The sequence below is a fragment of the Triturus cristatus genome, chromosome 10 (genome assembly GCF_964204655.1).
Source record: "Triturus cristatus chromosome 10, aTriCri1.1, whole genome shotgun sequence".
Lineage (NCBI taxonomy): Eukaryota > Metazoa > Chordata > Amphibia > Caudata > Salamandridae > Triturus > Triturus cristatus.
Genome location: NC_140593.1, coordinates 157800876 through 157821427, shown reverse-complemented (window position 1 = coordinate 157821427; position 20552 = coordinate 157800876). Strand labels below are relative to the sequence as shown.

The 20552-nt window shown below is 45.7% G+C and overlaps 1 protein-coding gene across 2 annotated transcripts in view; it reads right to left on the bottom strand.

The window, feature by feature from the left end:
• Positions 1-10139: 10139 nt before the first annotated feature.
• Positions 10140-20552, bottom strand: part of LOC146789129 (uncharacterized) — a 199598-nt gene continuing 189185 nt past the window's right edge. For both annotated transcript variants that reach the window (XM_085630701.1, XM_085630702.1), the window contains 2 exons: positions 14960-15085; positions 10140-11455 (listed from right to left, as the gene is read on the bottom strand). In XM_085630701.1, coding sequence (XP_085486827.1) covers positions 11168-11455; positions 14960-15085 — 414 coding nt within the window. In that variant the 3' untranslated portion in view covers positions 10140-11167. The remainder of the gene's footprint in view (positions 11456-14959; positions 15086-20552) is intronic.

Here is a 20552-nt window from a genome sequence, read left to right as displayed (position 1 = left end):
TATGGCAGCCAGTAGAGGCGTTCAAGAGGACCTGGAGCCTGAAACAGTGGCCCAGGTACCTGCCTTAAAGATAAGAGGCAGGAGGCGCGGGACACAGGCCCCCAAAGTGCCCCTGGTCCAGGAGGAGGCAAACCTTGAGGGGGATGCCCTGGAGCCTACAGAGGGAGCAAGTAGCTGAACTGGGAGACCTACCTGAGCGGACCGAATGGCAGCAGGAGGGAGGGCACTCCAGGGAGGAATTCTGTGAGGAGCAGAAAAAGTGCCCTCCTCTTGTAGGTTTGCGGCAACAGGCAGCAAACCAGGCAGCAGGTGATCCGTCCGGGTCACACTTGATTTACTGAGAGAATGATCTCCTATATAGTAAGCCTAAGGTTGCTGAGCCTGGGTCAGCCTGTGTGCTGGTGGTACCCCAGCGCTTCAGAGCCGTCCTACTGGGGTTGGCTCATGATGTACCTTTAGCAGGACATTTGGGGCAGGACAAGACTTTTGAGAGGCTTGTCACCCACTTCTACTGGCCTCAAATGCGCAAGAGTTCTGATACTCATTACAGCACATGTCAGACTTGCCAGGCAAGTGGTAAGAGTGGATGGAAGTGCAAGGCTCCCCTCCAACCTTTTCCTGTAGCCAGCACCCCCTTTGAAAGGGTGGGCATTGACATTGTGGGGCCTCTGGATCCCAAGACAGCCATGGGCAACAGGTTCATCCTGGTCTTGGTGGACCATGCCACCCGGTGCCCGGAAGCCATCCCTCTCCGGGCGGTGACAGCCCCAATGGTGGGCCGTGCACTGATGGGGATTTTCTCCCACGTGGGATTCTCCAGAGAGGTGGTGTCCGACCGGGGTACTAATTTCATATCGAGGTATATGAAATCTCTGTGGAAGGAGTGCGGTGTAGCCTACAAGTTCACCACGCCTTACCACCCCCAGGGTAACGGTCTGGTTGAGAGATTTAACCGGACCCTCAAGGGCATGATTATGGGTCTTGAGTATCCCATGAGGCGTAAGTGGGACGTCCTATTACCATGCCTGATGTTTGCTTACAGAGGGGTGCCACAGAAGTTCATAGGGTTCAGTCCCTTTGAGCTCCTGTATGGGCACCCTGTAAGAGGACCCTTGAGTTTGGTGAAGGAGGGCTGGGAGAAGGCTCCTAGTAACTCCCCCCCCCCCCCCCCCCCCAGGATGTATATATCTACATGCTAGCCTTCAGGAACCAAACCAAGCGTTCCAGGCAACTCGCTCAGGCGAATCTGGAAGCCAGCCAGGAAGAAATGAAACGGTGGTACAACCAGAATGCCACTCGGGTCGAGTTTCAATCTGGAAAGAAAGTGTGGGTGATGGCACCAGTGGAGCCTTGCGCGCTCCAGTTCAAGTGGACTGGGCCTTATGAGGTGGTGGAGTGCAGGAGCGAAGTGACCTACCTGGTTGACTTACAGTCTCCTAGGAACCCTTTGAGGGTCCTACATGTGAACAGCCTCAATCCCCACTTTGAGAGGTCCGATGTGACTATGCTCTTGGCTACAGATGATGGGGTGGTGGAGGAGAGTGAACCTCTCCCTGACCTCCTGTCAGCCAAGGAGAAGGATGGGTCAGTGGATGGGGTGAACCTCTCGCCTACCCTGACCCCGGAACAGCAGAGGGACTGTCACCAGGTGTTGGGTCAGTTCACCTCCCTGACCCTAGGCGTCACCCATTGGTGCGTCCATGATGTGGACTCTGGAGACCTGCCTGTAAAACAAAACATTTACAGAGTAGCTGATAAGGTCTGGGCCAGCATCAAGGCGGAGGTTTCCAAGATGCTGGTGCTAGGGCTGATTGAGCCATCCAGCAGCCCCTGGGCTAGCCCTATGGTCCTTGTGCCAAAAGCTGCTGTGCCTTGTGCCACCCCAGAACTACGGTTTTGTGTGGATTACCGTGGGCATGACTGATCCTCGACGTACCACGCCACGGCCACATCACCCCCCACCTGAGGGACCTGCACTGGCTCCCCTTCAGCAAGCGGATATCCGTCAAGCTCCTCATCCACGCACACAAGGCACTCCACAAGACCGGCCCAGCCTACCTCAACAGACGGCTCTCCTTCTACATCCCCAACCGTCAGTTACGCTCCGCTGACCTCTCACTAGCCACCGTCCCGCGCATCCGAAGAACAACCACCGGCGGGAGATCCTTCTCCCACCTTGCCGCCAAGACATGGAACACCCTCCCACTGAGCCTACGACAGACCCAAGACCTGCTGACCTTCAGGAGGAGGCTCAAGTCCTGGCTGTTCGATCAGTAGCGCCCCCATCCCAGCGCCTTGAGACCCTCCCGGGTATGTAGTGTGCTTTACAAATGATTGATTGGGCTCAATGCGGTCACCAAGACTGACTCTCACCCCATCCCCAGAGCTGATGAGCTTGTGGATCGGCTGGGAGCTGCCTGGTACCTCAGTACATTTGACTTGACGTCTGGCTACTGGCAGATTGCCTTGACCGAGGGGTCCAATGAGAGGTCAGCATTCTCAACGCCAGAGGGGTACTACCAGTTCAGGGTTATGCCCTTTGGGTTGAAGAACTCTCCTGCCACCTTCCAGAGACTGGTTAACCAGGTTCTGTGTGGGCTGGAGGAATTCAGTGCCGCCTACCTGGACGACATTGCTGTGTTCAGCTCCAGTTGGGAGGAACATTTTCAACACCTCTGTGAAGTGTTGAAGGTCTTGCAGAGGGCAGGCCTAACTATCAAGGCAAGTAAGTGCCAGATAGGGCAGGGTTCTGTGGTGTACTTAGGACACCATGTAGGGAGCAGCCAGGTGGCGCCCCTACAGGCAAACATTGATACCATCCTGGCTTGGGAACCCCCCCCAAGACCCAGACTGGAGAGAGGGCCTTTTTAGGACTCACTGGGTATTACAGACGGTTCGTGAAGGGGTATGGCACCATTGTTGCCCCCTTGACAGAACTGACTTGAAAGAAACAGCCCAAGAAGGATGATCTGGACTGATGCCTACCAGTCCGCTTTTGATGCCCTGAAAACTGCCATGTGCGCGGTGCCAGTGCTCAAGACACCTGATTTCTCCAAAGAATTTGTGGTGCAGACAGATGCTTCAGAGCATGGTGTGAGAGCAGTACAATTGAACGACGAGGGCTTGGACCAACCTGTAGCTTTCATGACTAGGAGGCTACTTCCCAGGGAACAGAGGTGGAGTGCAATTGAAAGGGAAGCTTTTGCTGTGGTCTGGGTGCTGAAGAAGCTGAGGCCTTACATGTTTGAGACTCACTTCCTGGTTTAGACAGTCCACAGGCCCCTCAGATGCTTGATGCAGATGAGGGGTGAGAACCCAAAACTGTTGAGGTGGTCCATCTCCCCACAGAGAATGGACTTCACGGTGGAACACCGACCTGGAACAGAACACGCCAATGCTGATGGTCTGTTCAGATTTTTCCGCCTTAGTGATGAGAACTCCCATGTGGGTGGGTAGTTCCCCCACTTTTCGGCTGGAGGGGACATGTGTTAGACCTGGCATTTCTTGGTGTGATTACCCCCGACTTTTTGCCTTTACCTCCCCTATTTTTGATGCTGTGGAGGATTGCGTGTTGTCAACTTAGATGCTTTGGGCACTTTGCCACTGCTGATCAGTGTCAAAGTGCAAGTGCTCCATGTATAAAGTGTAATGGTAATTGGTTGTTCATAATTGGTATATTTGTTTTACTAGTAGGAGAGAGGATGTAGCCTTAAGGCAAGAGAGGTCAACCTTGAAGCTGGGAACCAGGTTCGACTCTCGGCAGTCACGCAACATCCTTTTTTTTTTTTGGTCCTCATCTCACCAATAAGCTTCTTATAAGCGGGTCTTATGAAGCCAATATTTCGATCTGTGGGCCCCCCGGCTTACCGCACTTGTTTAGGTCTCCTGACTGGTCCCGTTAGTAGGGGAGCTTGGTGTAATCATAGGACTCACTATATTAATCTCAAGTTACGTCCCCACCTCATAAAGGGCAGCAAGATGTTTGTCAAACTGTCCCCTTCTCCTTCGTGGTAGTCCAGGCGAGCCATAGCAAATGTGGCTTTAAGCCATTCCTCGCTCTTCGGAGAGAGGGGATCTTTCCACTTCTTACTGATCTCTCTCCTCGCAAGTAGCACCAAGTATAGTAATAGCTCACGATGGATCTGCGGTGCAGTCTGACAGAATAAACCATCATCCCCAAAAAAGACTAGTGACAAATTAACATCAATATTAGCTTTAAAGATATCTCGAAGAATGTCACCGATCCCCTTCCAAAAGATTTATAATTCAGGACACTCAAAAAAGATGTGAAGGTCATTGGCGATGGGCATCATGCACCTGTGACATTTTGGTGTGGGGAATGGAGCAAACTTGGCAATCTTAGCTGGGGTAATACAAAGGCTATTGATGACAAAAAGATGATTCTTTTTTAGACTTGCGGGTTTGATGTATTTGTAAACTACTTTCAATGAAGGCTCAAATAGGGCATCTATAGAGGGTTCAAGGGGGGTTTGATTCCAAACCCAAGATAGAGATGGGATTTCCAAATCTTCAGCTTCTAATAGATGGTTATACCACACTGATATCTCTTTCTTTATTGGATGTACAGATTGACACAGACGTTCAATATCCCAATTCCCTCTTATCTCCCCTTTTTCTGCGTCAAACCAGGATACCAGTTGTAGATACTTAAATCTGAAAAAACTTGTGCCGTTCCTAGCCCTCAGTGATTCCCAATGGTGGATCCCCTCTGAATCTAACAAGTCGGACCAAATATTTATGCTCGCTCTCTTGATGGGTGCCGCCAAACTGACTCTAAGACAACAAGGTGTTCCAGGGGAGTCCCAAATAGGTGCTAGGTCCGAGTAGTATCCTATCCCCCATCTGATTCTGACTTTGTACCATGTTTCCAAGGCTGCCCTAAGAACCTTCAGACGTACTCGCTTGAAATATTTTGGGGCCCCAAACTTATATAGAAAAGCCTCACCACCTCCTCCTCCTTCCGTTCTTGCCATTTCTCCCAACAGCATTCCCCAAGCCGACTCTTTTGGTTTTGCAAGTAACATCCGAACTCATTTAAATTGAAATGCTACCGCATACCAGCTGATATCAGGAAGAGCCAGCCCCCCTTTATTGAGTCTGCATCTCAGTTTCTTCCAGAACAGCCTTACACCCTTATCTCCCCAGATAAAACTCCCACTCTTAACCTGCACCTTGCTGGAAAGGCCAGGGGTATTGTATTGAACAGGTAAGAAAGCTTGGGAAGGATGACCATCTTTACTAAATTTACTTTCCCATAGATAGTTAAGGGTAGGTTCCACCATCTGCTAAAGAGCAGTCTATTTCTTTGAGGGTTCTATTTATGTTAATCTGGGGAATTTTTTCCAAGTCTTTAACGATATAAATACCTAAGTATCTTAACTCGTTGCTAGTCGTGCCCTCCCATTGGTCTAGGTTCCAGCACATCACCTCGGTCTTTGATGTGTTTGCTAAATAACCTGACAGGGAACCAAACCCCTCCAATAGCGCTTCCACGTGGGGGATAACCACCTCGGGATCATTGGTGTATAGTATCAAATTGTCAGCGTACAAAGCTAACTTACAGCTATAATGTTGGGACTTAAAGGGGTAGATTGAGTCGTCTAATCTGATGGCGTGCGCCAGTGGCTCAATATAGATATTAAACTAGAGAGGCGAAATCGGGCAACCCTGTCGGGTCCCCCTCTGGATGTTAAAACTTGGAGTCCGCAAACCATTCAAAAGAATCCGAGCAGAGGCTCCCTGATAACAGTTCCTCATGGTTTGAATAAAAGTAGGGCCAAAACCCATTACCTCCAGTACTTCCCAAAGGTACACCCAGCAGACCCTGTCAAAGGCCTTGGCCGCGTCCAAGGCAACTATGGCCAAAGGATCAGATCTTTCAATGGCCAAGTCAATATTGCCTATTAACAATTCTGTCTGTTCCTGGATGTACCTTCCTGCAACTAAGCCCTTCTGGTCAATATGGACTAGATTGGGGGCCAATTTAGCCAATCTCCCTGCTAGAATACCCATAAAGATCTTGTAATCGGCGTTCAGCAGAGAGATTGGGCGGTATGAATCGGCTTTTAACAGATCCTTGCCTGGTTTTAAAATCAGGACAATTGTGGCCTCCTTCCAGGACTCAGGGACTTTACCAGTAAGGCAGTATACTGAGTTAAAGGTGGTACTCAGTACAGGGGTCAATTCCTCTGCTAGCTGTTTATAAACTTCATTCGGAAGCGAGTCCATACCTGCAGCCTTTTTATTCTTATATTTTTTAATTTGCTCAGTTATCTCCTCTACGGTAATGGGAGCGTCTAACTTATTACGACTCTCCTCTGACATGGAAGGCAAGGATTTAGTCGCTCAACATCCTGTGATTCTGGGCAAATCACTTAATCTCCCCGTGCCTAACAAAAATGAATGTGTCCTTTTGTAACGAAACTGGTGTTCATGTAAAGCGCTCTGATACCTGATTTCTCGTGTCTAGTTTGCGCTATATAAAACTTTATAAAACAAAAAACTAGTAAAGTCCCTAGTAAAGTGCACTATGTGTGCCAGGGCTGGTAACACAAATGCTACTAGTGGGCCTGCAGCACTAATTGTGCCACCCAAACCAGTAGCCTTAAAGAGGGAACTCAGGCCTGCCACTGCAGTGCCTGCACGCAGTTTGTTAAACTGCCTTGTTGTCCTGACAAGTGCACCCAGTTGCCAGGCCTTACCCTTCCCTTTTTATGCACATCGGACACCCCTATGGTAGGCCCAAGGTACCCCCCTGGGCAGGGGGCAGTGTATGTGAAAGGTAGGACATGTACTGAGGTGTGTACCATGTACTGACCATGAAATACTCTCCATTTCGTTTTTCACTGTTGAAAGGCCATCTTGCCCATAGGATAGAATGGTGAGGCTGTGTAATATGTTTCCGGCCTAACTTTCCATAGGCTTAAGATGAGAAGGTGAAGTTTAGTGCGCCTGAACTCACAATTTAATAACACATCTTTTTATGAAGGTGGTTTTTGCATTGTGTGTTTAGAAACCACACTTTGAGAAGTGGCTGTTTTTTTGTGTTTTAACAATTCTGTGTGTCTGCCTGGTTGTGGATTGACTGTCTGGATTTGAAAGTGATAGGATCTGGGGAATGTCTTGACCCAGGGGAGGAGGTGAGACAGCAACAGGTAGACCTGCATCTGGAGTATAGGGGGGAGGAGTAGCCCCTGGAGGTGAAGAGGCCTGGGCTGTCGCCATAAAACAATGGCTCCATCTGCTGCTGAGTGATTGAGGATCCAGACCCCCACTATAAAAGGAAGAAGGTGTCACTGGCAGGGAGACACCCAGAACTGGTTTGGACAGGGGTCAGTGCCCCCTGAACACAAAGACTTCAAAGACATTTAGGGATATAATTATGAGAGCTGAAATCCCTGAACGTTGGACTGATAAAGCCTGAAAAGTATTGAAACTTTTGGTCAAGAGGAACCTCTGCCAAGGAAGAAACAGCTGAAGAGACTGAAGGAAAGGACTGACCCTTGCTGTGTGTTCTGGGGCTTGCCTGCAGTTTGCTGATTAAACCAAGGAGAAGCTAAGAGACTTTGCTGTGTGCTGTGTCCCCCTGCTTGAAAGGACTTCGCTGTGTGCTGTGTCCTGAAGTAACTTGTTCTCAAGAGCCTCGAGGAGAGCTGGCTCCCTGTTGCAGAAACTCGGGAACATAAAGGTTTCCAGGTGTGTCTCACTGACGCTGTGTGCATGTGCTTTCTGCAGCCTGAGACCTTCGTAAGAACTGCCCTGTGATCGTGTGCACCCCGAGTCCAAGTGAGTCTGAGCGACGCTGTGTGCGTGTGCTTCGTGCAGCCTGAGACCTTCGTGAGGATTGCCCTGTGATCATGGGCACCCGGAATCCAAGTGAGTCTCAGCGACGCTGTGAGCGTGTGCTTTGTGCAGCCTGAGACCTTCGTGAGGATTGTCCTGTGATCGTGTACACCCGGAGTCCAAGTGAGTCTCAGCGACGCTGTGTGCGTGTGCTTTGTGCAGCCTGAGACCTTCGTGAGGATTGCCCTGTGATCGTGTACACCCGAAGCTCAAGTGAGTCTCAGCGACGCTGTGTGCATGTGCTTCGTGCAGCCTGAGACCTTCGTGAGGATTGCCCTGTGATCGTGTACACCCGAAGCTCAAGTGTCTCAGCGACGCTGTGTGCGTGTGCTTTGTGCAGCCTTAGACCTTTGTGAGGTTTGCCCTGTGATCAGGGTGCACCCGAAGCTTAAGTGAGGCTCAGCGACGCTGTGTGCGTGTGCCCTGTTGCAGCCTGAGACCTTTGTCATTGCCATCGGCCCGGTCTGCGTCCCCAGAGGAGCTGTGCCGCCGGCCCGATCCTGCCTTTGCCAAGGAGGGACCTCGAACCATCCCCGTCGGGGTGGACCCGTGTTCCACTGCCCAAGATCAACAAAGTCTCATCGGAGGCCCAGTCCGCGAGGAGAGGAGAGTGAGATCGTACCCCCCAGGTAAGCTCAGCGAGCGTGTGTGTGTGTCGCTGCTTGGGGCAGGGTACGGGCTACGAGAGAAACGCTCTCGGCCTCTACCCACTTTGCAGCGTGAGCCTCCGCTGAAGCCCGTATTGCGGCCCATACTTGCTGAGGAGTGGCAGTACTGGGGCCAGAGTGTGGAGCTACACTTTGTTTTCCATCATAAACCATGTTGGGGGCATATTTTGGCAGTAGCTGACCGCGAGTCAGTAAGAGTGGCATAAAGACCGTCCAGAGCACCGCAAACGGTGCCGGAGTACATTATTTTGGCATTATGAACTGCATGATTGTTGCATTATTTTTGCATTAAGAACTGCCTGATTGTTGCATTACGCATTGCATTATTTTTGCATTACGAACTGCCTGATCGTTGCATTACGCATTGCATTATTTTTGCATTACGAACTGCCTGATTCTTGCATTACAAATTGCATTATTTTTGGATACCGAACTGCCTGATTGTTGCATTACGCATTGCATTATTCGTGCATAACGCACTGCCTGATTGTTGCATAACGAACTGCATTATTTTAACTTTACGAAGTGCCTGATTCTTGCATTACGAACTGTATAGCATTGCATTAGGACTGCATTGGATCATCGAGAATTGATCATTAATACGGCAAGAACCTACCAGTGCTTGCTGGCCTAATAACCGGCAAGGTGAAATATTACAAATGCGCATAAGTTGTATTTTTATCATGTAGTCTCATCGTATATCTTTTTATATAAACATATAATTGTTTTTTTATGAAACTCGTGTGGAGTCCATTTCTGGTGTTATCATTGGGTTACTGAGAGCGTGGTTGCAAATACTTTACACATTTGCCTTGGAGTTAAGCCTGGCTGCTCGTGCCAAGCTACCGAGGGGGTGAGCAGGGGCTATCTGAGAAGGTGTCCTTCCTTTTCCTGACTTAGAAGCAAGGGTCCCTATTTGGCCTAATGTACCTACCTCAGCCAACTAGAGACCCCCAGTTCTAATATGGACTAACTCTATAAACAAGAATTATGGTCAATTCTCTGTCTCCTAATGCAAATTCACTTCTTCTTTCAGGGAACCCTGGACATCTTTCTAATGCCGCTGTAGAAAATTTACTAAACCGCTGTGGTGGCTTCCCAGGGCACTAGCTAATCTGAATACAGTGACTCTGGAGCCCTTGGCAAGCAAGTGTCAAGTCTAGAATTGAAACACCAAGCCAAAGATCCCTACTAAAATCTGCCTGTTGTCCTAAAATGTAGGGGACAAGAACTCTTATGACTCAGATATGGTGTTGTTTTCTTCCTCGCTGTCTGCATGGAGTATCCCCTTATGATAGACATTTAAATTCTTTTCATTTTCTATGTTCATGTGTGTGTGAATTTCAGTCTGACACATTTCATACGCCTTAAATTGTGAGCTGCGAGAGATGCCCACCATCTAAATCACTGTCTGTCTAACTGCTGTCTTTGGCCAAAAGGGAGAGATATGTTTGGGACCTTCAGAAAGGGTTATTCATTAGATTTTAGGTTATTTCAGCAATCAAAACGAGTGTTACTTTGCATTTTGTTTCCAACCTGTAGCTGTAAAATTTTATATGCCTTAAATTGCATTAGAGTGGGAAGAAAATAATCATCCAATAAAAAGGCTCAAATTAATTTCTTTTATTTTCATGTAGCCCTCTTTTTATGTCCAGCTAGTGGTGATGCCCTACTGTACTGTATAAAAAAATACAACATGTGAACGAGTATATGTTTCATAAGTTAAATTGACAGCTGCCAACTTTAAAATCTTGGCTTGGAGAAGTCTTAGCGGTGCGGTTACTTCGGCTTATGGTTCTGTAGACTCAAATGCAGTGCCATCTACATCATAAGGGCTGGATGCTGTGGCCTTAAATGGTACTTCCTGTGCAACATGTAGACGTGGTGGGTTAGTCTTCCATTCATATCAAGGGCTGTGGAATCGTCATGAGGTCACCATTGTTGAGGTGGTAGCTCTAGGTGGAATTTCATCCAGTCATTTAGAAAGTTCTGGGTCAAGAAAAGGTTGCATTAAGTGCCAGGTTTTCAGCAGTTTTCTGAATGACATAATTGTCAGTTTCTACTAGGAGAGTGTGAGCTTTTCATGTCAAATGCTTGAAGAAGATGTAAAGTTATTTATAATTAATACATTATTTTCATGTTTTTCCAAAATCGCAAAGTTGTGCTATGCTACATTGAATACAGTGTTGTGTCTTCACTCTTTGTGGCAAATGCCTGTGGGTGAAGATGACCCCGATGTTGTATATATTGGATAGAAACATTTGCCAGGTTGCATATTTATACCTCAATGTAGAAGTTATATTTGATATAGAAACGTTTAAATGCAATTTAAAGATTTTAGTCGTAAAGGGTGCTGGACATCTCAGACTGATTGCAGAAATAAGGAATTAATATATAGCCAAGGAGTCCAATATGCTGCTTGGATTTCTAAAAAGCTGATTGAAGTAAGCCTCAATTGGAGGCCAGTTTAACTCGAGGAGCAAAATATTAAATTCTCCTGTAAGTGTTTTTAGTTTATCAACCAATCTTCTTGTCTATTCGAAAGATGCACTGTTTCTGATTGTCTTTTCTGGGGCCCTGGTCAACACATACATTCTTCCATCAGTTCATGTTGTTTTGTCCAGCAGTAGGCCCTGCTATTTGTACTCTGTGGAGAAAGGAGAGGATGGCAGCCCTGCATCCCTCAGGAGGTGGTGTTTGGAGCATTCGCTGTGCTTGTGCCTTTCGCAGGTCTTGCTGCTGCTGCTGTGCCTGGTGAGTGGAGCCGGGGGAGAGGTCCGTGCTGCTGCCGGTGTCTCGTGGCTGCCGTTGTTGCAGCGGTGCACGAGCACCGGATCCTTTGCATTGGCTTTGCTCTTGAGAAGGCGCTGGAGCACCTGCTTGTCAGAACGCTCCTTCCGGAAGTCATCTTCATAGACCTTAAGCTGTCAAAAAGAGCCAAAAGAGAGAATGTGAGGGTGTATAGAATATCACCCACTATGGGATACATGGTGGGAGACTGACACAGAAGTACAACAATTATATACGTTCACAAGTAGCCAGCGCTTTAGAGAATCAAAGCTCCGTGGCTCATGGGATTATGTACCATTCTCTCTTATAGGTGAGTTACACTAGCCTTCTTTTGTTGCCACTTTCCGTGTTCCAAAGAAAGTACCTCTTGCCCCATGCATCTATGCACATACACCTAGACTACTCAATGTTTGCCCTACACATTCTAGTACCGATTGTGAGAATTTGGCAGGGAGAGAAGTCAGCTGGTCCCAAAGGCACTTTGCAACAGCCCTATCTCTCCCTACCACTGATGGAGATGAATGAGGGACTGCCTCTTCCTCTCCGCCAAAAGTGAAGACGGGTTGTATCAAAGTATGCCGCTGACATTGTGAAGGCGCCCACCCAAGAGAGGATGAAAGAATTATCGACATAATTGCACACAGCACACTTTTGTGCTTAAAAAATATAAAAAATAAGAAAATCTATAATGTTGTGTATTTTCTACAGCACAGGCTACAACAGATGTTTCTGTTTCATAGTGCTGTACCCTCAGTTAAGTTAAAATAGTGAGCATGGCTGCTAGAAACCATTCAGCATTCATATCTGTTCTTGAGTTTTAAAGGTATGGTAGCGCATCCAGCAATGGATGCCAAGTATCTTGCAGCTACATGCAACGTGTTGGTCTCCTTTGCTCTGCCTGTGTGTGTTTCCCTCTCTTGGGGTTTCCAGCCAGCTTCTCCCTTAACCAAGCTGTTTTCTTTTCAACTCGGGCAGTTCTTTCTTGTCCCAGCTTGCTTCATTGTGTGCAACATCACACATTCTTTACTGGAGAACACCAGGCTGGTATATCTGTTGGTGCTTATGGGATGGGGCTTACAATGGTCGCTACTAAATACAAATGTTTAAGTTCTGTGTCATTATTGATTAGGGATTACATTTTGGTTCAGTGTCAGGAGAAGGAAGTGCAAGAACCTTTTTAAGATGTAAAAATCTGTCTTTAGAAAAAGTCATAGACTTATCCAACATTACTGTACGAACCCAAGAATCACTGAAAATATTACAAATCCAAAGAGGTTTATATAATTTTGATTTATAAGGAGCTGTGGATCTAAAAATAATGTAGAACACAGGTTGAACCTACTAATTAAAAGTAGCTAGCACAAAGAGAAGGGTTTTACGAGCATGGTTCACAGCACATTAAGTTATTTTACAAACTTCCCTGTTGCATTCAGATAGTATTCGCTTGTACGAAAATCTGGAACGTTATGTGTATGTTGTTAATTTACCAGGATGTATATTTATCAAAATTTCATGCAACGCAGGGCAGCAAGCAAAGTTGCTGTGTTGGGTTGGGTGAATGGGAGAAAAGCACCTCATCTACTAAAATATGTCTCTCCTCAACTCACTCCTTGCGCGGGTGCACTCGAGGCAGCCTAGTGCCAGAGCAGATACCGTTGCACTAAGGTACAAGGGTGCTTGCGCTACGGTGAAGGTTTGTTTTCGCGCTGGAAGGAACACCCTCCTGCACAAAAACAATCCAGAGAGGCTTATTCCTCTTTCTGTGTGTGATGCGCAATCCATGGGTGGATGCACAGGAAATCTCATGCTACTCCACCCATGAAACGCCTACACTAAGAAATGTAACGTAGTGCAAGCTACTTCGTTGTGTTGCATTTCTTTACAAAGCCAAGCAAATCAGGCCTTGTGTGGCTCTGTAAATCGCAAATAAGCCTTTATGTTGCCCTGCATGACGCAAGGGCGATGCACAAACTTAGTAAATGTGGGGCCAGATGTACACAATCAGGAGGTCTGTACGCCAGATACAATATACTAACAATGGTAGAAAAGTCTTTCAGCGCCCAAAAAAATAAAGCTTCCTTGAGGCAGGCGCTAACAATCCGAAATATTTTTAGTTCTTCTAACTTTTCACACAACTATGTAGCCTGTGCTGTACAGCACACATACAATGTGGTAAACGTTTTAAAGCATGTCTAAGCACAGTATTTTGTAACGGAAGTTAAAAATCTATGCTAGAGATCACACATGCACTTTTCCACTGGTGCAATGGAGGGAGCAAGCAATTGGGCAGCCTAAAAGACCCCCAGTTCAGCAACTTCAGTTGTCCTGCTATAAATTAGGAAATCAACCTTCTAGGGGCAGATTTGTCAACACTTTACTACAGTGAATAGCTACTAAAAGTGACACAATGTGCCACAAAATGTTGAACTAGTGTTTATTTTCCAGCACAAAATTTGTTTTGCGCAGAAATGTGGGACCAAATTTAGTGCAAATATTCCTTTGCCTCAAATGGCTTCCAATGAGTAGTAAATGAGCATTGGCATGCTACCACCCATAGTTTTTGATGCAAAGTCCTATTTAATTGCAGTGTTAGACAGGACTTTGTGACACAAGAAAATACTGCCTCTTAGAGGCAGGCAGTAACAAGGAGATTTTTTTTATTACTCCTAACATTGCACTGTACAGCACAAATAGAATATGGAAAAAGTTGTAAAGTATGTCTCTGTGTGATTTTGCAAGGTACCGCATCATGGTGATGTTGTCCGATACTCAAGCATTAGAGGATTGCTGTCCTGATCTTTCCTTCATGGTGTGTGCTGTTTTCTCTCCTAAATCATGGTTTATTAAATGAATGAGAGAGACACTTTTTATATTTTACTCTGTCGCACTAGACACATATTGTGTCTGGGAAGATGTGCCTTAATTGTGTCTTTGTCTGTTCACCTCACATTAAAACCTTTCTATGCACCCCTTGGTAGAGGTAGTTTTGCTGCATCAGCTACAGATCCACATGTATGCACATAATGAACAGATTCAATGATCTAAAACCCAGATGCCTACTGCGAGGGGATTCAAGAGACCCCACAATCCCATTCTCATGACCTCCATAATTGGGTTCAAGTAGTAATAAACCTGGTTCAGACAAAACCGCTCTCCTTTGAGTTTGTCTTTCAGCCTTCAGGAAAAAAAAAACATTTTCGAGCTGGGAGTGTTGGGAAGGGTCCTCCCAGCTCTGCAGACAACGCGTGTGATCGAACCACCAGATCTCTTCTTCTCTTCCGGCTGAGCTATTGCAACATAGTCTGTGGAGAAGTCCCCCGGAAAACGATCCAGGAACTTGGAGCATGGATGAGACAAGGGAGTTAGGAGGCTTCTACCAGATCAAAAGTCGGCCTGGTGTGGGCAGCCATGCTACCTCTGTATGGCTGCCCACTTCTATTGCGGAGTCTGTACTGCAGCAGAGACTTGCATCTCCTTTTCTGGAGGTGGGCGGCCAGCGGGTGAATGCTGGGCAGAGGTAAAGCAGATACAGACCTACCTCAAGCAGACCTCCCAGCTCTCTCCTTCATCGACACCCCAAGTTGTCATTATTTTCTGCCTCTGTACAATACCTATACTCCTTCTAAAGGCTGTCCTACCTGTTCTTGCAATAACAGCATCTGTTGCCTCATATCTTCTTCTTTTTTCTTTAGTTTTTCGTTCTCTGCTTTAATTCTCTGTCGATCTTTGTGTTCTGTCTGGTAATCTGCTTCGTAAATTTCTGTCTGTGACGAAAAAATTAAAACAAAACATTGAATCAGAAGAGGTGTTAACGCCGTATCAATTGCTTTCAAGTGTTTCATTTCTACGCTTTAGTGATAAGCTCCAAATGAAGCAAAACATTACTCACTGTTCTGGTACAAAAAGTGAAGCTTAACACATGAAAAACTACAATAACCATAATGGATTGGGGTATGAAATGAGAATATAGCTATTAAACTAGAACTGAAAGTAACGAAGAAAGCCTATGAGCAGCAAACGCCTGCAGTGAGAAAACAGAAAGAGAGAAAGGCTTATTAAAGCCAAGAAACGCACCAAAATTTACTCAAGACTGGTTTGCTGGAGTGCACCCAAAATATATGCTTTTCATGTGTGACAAAGACATTCCAAAAGATGTGTGCATAACTTGATAAATAAGTGGATCGATTCGTTTTCAACAAGTCCCATAATTGCATTTATTTTCCTTTTTGAACACACCTAAACATTTCTGATTATGTGATAAAAACAGAAGGGCAGGTGGCTCAACTATGTGTAGCATCTTCAGCAGTCCTGGATTTTTAACAAACATCAGGCAGGCTCAATTTTGGGACTTGAGTTCATACTCACTAAGTGCTGTTGGTTTAAGTGACAGACCTTGTAACTTTGGGAATCCAAGCAGCCATGGAAAAAGAGTCAGATAAATACAGGACCTTATCTGAAATAACAAACGGCAAATGGGAAGAGACTGCATGAACATCCCCTTGTTGATTCCGCAACAATATCAGGAGCTGTCCTACAAACTTAGCTGATTAGAAAAGTGTATTTAAATCAAAGATTGCTGAATCAAATATGTCTCACTTTTAAAAACAAATTGTCATTCACATTTGGGGTTTTGAAAAAGTGCAATCACCATTTTCTTGATACAGGCTGCAGTATATTTGGCTGCTACTGGTGGTCCCTCAAGTCGGACACATCCTTACAGTAACAGGCTGCAGCACATTAGGCTGCTCCTAGAGATACCTCATGTAAGACAAATCCTTGCTGTATCAGGCTATAGTACCTTAGGCCACTACTAGAGGTCTCTGAAGTACAATGCAAATGTTTGCTGTAGCAGACTGCAGTACCTTTGGTGGCTGCCACTAGAGATCTCACAAGTATGATACAAATCCTTGCTGTATCAGGCTATAGTACCTTAGGCCACTACTAGAGGTCTCTTAAGTACAATGCAAATCTTTGCTGTAGCAGACTGCAGCACCTTTGGCTGCCACTAGAGGACTCCCAAGTATGATACAAATCCTTGCTGTATCAGTCTATAGTACCTTAGGCCACCACTAGAGGTCTCTTAAGTACAATGCAAATCTTTGCTGTAGCAGGTTGCAATTCCTTAGGCTACTACCAGAGGTCACTCAGTGTTATATAAATCATTCCTTGCTGTAGCATCTTGCAGTACCTTAACCTGTTCTGCTCATCTTTTTTCATTTTTCAGAAGATTTGTCCTGTTAAATATCATTATATGTTGGTTGTTGGAATTCAATTTCTAGTTTAAGATTCCTGGACACATCACATTTTTAAAACAGGCTGATGGGGTCTTTATTTGTTGCACTGGAGCAGCCACCGCCATGTCAGGTAATAAGAGGCTGACCTGTCTACAGCCTGAGATGTGACCATGGTGCGACACACACATTGACTTTTTAAAGTAGGATCGTCCTCTTTTACATGCTCAAGGCACCTTCAATAAATTATATGGGTAATCTGAGAAACACCCAGCTGTTTAAAATCACATCTGCAGTATAACATGAAGGGTGATTGTGCATTTCTCATTTAGATGGCAGTGTTAGAGAGTGAAACATGATTTCTGAGTAGCTGTGCAGGCACTGCTTCACACATTCAACAATGGGTCACACATCCAGCACCGACGGTGCATTTCTTCGATTGGAGTGTGGTGCATCAAAAAACTGGTACCCTCCAAACTGTCACTGTGCCTCTGTAGAGGACGCAAATAAATTGTGTATCTCTTCAAGCAGCGGTGCAGACACTCCATAGGAAGGGCATTTCACAACACTATGCAGTATACAGACAGTGTCCAACCACAGTCATTGGCACAACAAGGGGTGGAATGATCCTTCTCAACACTACAGAACAACGGGCCTTTCAACTGTACTTCTCAGAAGCATATTTTGGATGCGTTTTAAATGCTCTCTAGATAACCTTGACAACAAAAAATAAAAATAATGTAAATGCATATACTGCAGTTACCATGGCAACTGTCACTCTCGTTTTCTTCCATCTCTTGTTAGTGTGTGCCAGCTTCACTTACTCTTCGTGTGTTTATCCCTCCCCGGGAGCATGTCCCAAGTACTGCTTCCTTTCTCAATTTCTTTCCACTGCTCACACATTCAGAGCTACTTTCTTCTTGTAGTTGCAGCACTTCAGATAGTGCATGTGTTTGCAGGCAGGCCATTGCTACGAACCCACACCTCCTTCCCCTCTCCGCATTGCAGCTTTTCTTTTTTGTAGCATAGCATGAAATTTGCCTGAGCGCGTAGGAGATAAGATTCATTTTTTGTTGTTATTTTGGTGGCTTGTCCCCCTGCTCCCGCATTGCTGCTTCTCCACTCTCACCGTCCAATGTTGTGTTGCTTGCCCACTCCCACCCAATTGTCGATACTTCCACCACCCGTGTGTTGCTTTTCCCAAACCACCCTCCTCCCTTCTTCGCTTGCCCCATCCCTTCTTTGCTTCCACAGCTGTGCAACATGGGTAAACACTTAGAAAGGCAATCAATCGCATAGGTGAGGCCTTTTGGCTTTGCCAATGCTTGTTTAAATGCATTGGTATTATGAGGTCTTGTAGATGGCTATATCTGTCTGTTGGGAAGTCCAGACATTACTGTTTTTAAACTTTTTTTCTTCAAAGAGTTAAAAATGCCCTGCTTTATATGGACACAATGAGGATGATGCATAAGAGGCTTCTCATTGTGCCCTTGCACTCCAAGCATCTGTCTTTGTAACCCCTGAGAGAACATAAGTGTTTCTTCCATGTGAAGAGTGCACCATTCACATGCTATGGGTATTTGCAAAGATCAGCCAATGTGGGTCCTCCTGTACTGAGCCCTTTTGTGATTGCAAACCCTGCAAACTGAAAAATTGCAGTGTTTGCAACCATAAAATGACTTTTCTTTATGTGCAGATGTCCGTTTATGAGTCAGGAAATTATTTCTGCTTATAAGAGGCTTTTTGCAACCCTGTCTGGCTCGCAAATAGGCGGGGGCATGAAATGGGCCTCCTCCTCCATTTTACAAGCTGGGGAAGAATGAATCGGTGGTTTGTGACCTTAATTGTGGTACAAACCATTAATCAGACACCAACATCACTAAGATGTGGTATTTGATTTGCAAAGGGAAAGCGATCCCCTTAGGACACCTTCCCCTTTGTGAATTGTGAAAAAGGTTTCAGAGAGGGTTTTCGCAAGACCTCTGTCAGCTCTCTTTGAAATTTGTTAAAATAAGAAAACATTTGTTTTAAAAGCAGTGACTGTTCTTTTAAGGAAAACGGACAGCATTAAAAAACAAATCTTTATTTAAACGCAATCACTGACATAGTGGCCTCCTGGCCCTTGAAGCCCACCATTTCTGTGATTGTAGTCAATCATAGGAGGTTGCAAATTGTGATCTGCCTCACAATATTAATTAGGCAGGCCATTCTGATACCCTCTGTGAATCAGTGTTTTGTAAACCAACCTATTTGTATGGCGGGAGGTGTGCAAAATCAGACTGCAATTGCAAAAAAGAGGATGTGCTATTTGCGACCACTTTTTGCAAATGTAATTTTTGATTACAAAGGTTAGAAATAGTAACCATAACACTGCCTGACTATAATCTCATTACTGGAGAAATATTTGGACTCCAAACACCTAGAGACAACCTTTACACATTTGCTACTTGCAGGGTCAATATCAAAGTCCTTGAGCGTACAGAAAGCCAGGCGCCTTGTGAGTGGGATTGGTGAGTGGGTATCAGAAGGTTCTGATGGTTCAATGGACTACTGCATCCCCTTCTAGAATCTGCATCTGACCTTATGGTCACAGGTATGAATCACTGTGGGTTCATTCAGCCTGCCATCCTTTTGACGATAAGTAACTGGGTAACAATATCTTTTACTCAGCACCAAGATGTCCCTTAGGGCAAACACCTTCTTTCGACATACAGAAGAGCAATTACACATGGGCGCGTGGCATTGGAACAGGAAAATCTACCAAATGTTGCGAGAACATCACATACATATATGGAGAACTTTGCTTATAATGCCACATTTGAGAGACCAGTTCAATCTCTAATTGCACACTTCATCCTAAGCAGGATCCCTGTTTTAAAACGAGCTACTGTGATTTTTTGGCCAACTGGAATGTATTTCTGGGGACCTTTTAGTTAACCTGGTTATTGGGTATTAGTGACAGAACTTGAAAAGGAATCAGTCATACCATTCGAGCAGTCTAATCTACCCTCAAGGCCACAATCCAGGTAGTTGGCCAAAGCAGAAAAATTTCCATTGTTGAAAATTATGTTGACACTGCATGAACATTTATGACACTGGACGAGCCGAATATGTGACGATACAACGCGGTCGTTACACTGCGGTACGCTACATCGCTGGTATTCCAACGCAAGTCGTCACACTGACTTTTGCTGGAGGGCGCTTGATTTAGGAATAGTATGATTTACTATTCCAACTCCAGCCTACGTAACAGTAGGGAAGGTGTTGGAATAGTAAATCATACTATTCCTTAGTGTATAGCGCCATGCAGCTCAAGTCGTTGTAACGACTTGCGTTGTAATGACTGCTATGTAAACGTACCGCAGTGCAACGATCGCGTTGTAAAGGTCGTTGGCCGATGAGCCTCTTCATGTCTGCAGGTTGACAATTTTATTTTATTCACAAAGCTCAGTTGTTCGTTTGAGCTGTGATTTTTTTTAAAGTTTGTCGACCTTGTGTGCTCCTCCCCTCTAAATATCCACACCACCCCGTATTATGTGTTCCTGTCTCCCTCATGTTGCAAGCACTCTCTTGTGTGCTTATCCCACTGCCAAACTCCCACCTCTCTTGTACTTTGCGTTGCTCTCTTGCTCTAGTGTGCTTCTCCCCCGCATTGCTTTCCCTCTTTTGTTGCTTTCCCTCCCCACACCAACTCCCTATTGCTTTTGCCCCACCCACTCCTCCATTTCACCTAACCCCTGCCTGATGTTTTATTTTTTTGGGATAGCGGGATCAATGCAGCAAATTGCTGATGGCCCCTCTACATTAGAAAAAAGCTCTTGTGCTCTACTTCTTTTTTAATTTTCTTTATTTACTGATCGGATCGGTAAATAAAATAAAGGCGCCAACATCATTTTATAGACATGCACATGCTTAATAATGCATGTGCATCATCATACATGCATGCTCCTACATTGTGATGCTGCATAGCGTCCTGCGATGCTGTACAGCATCACCTAAA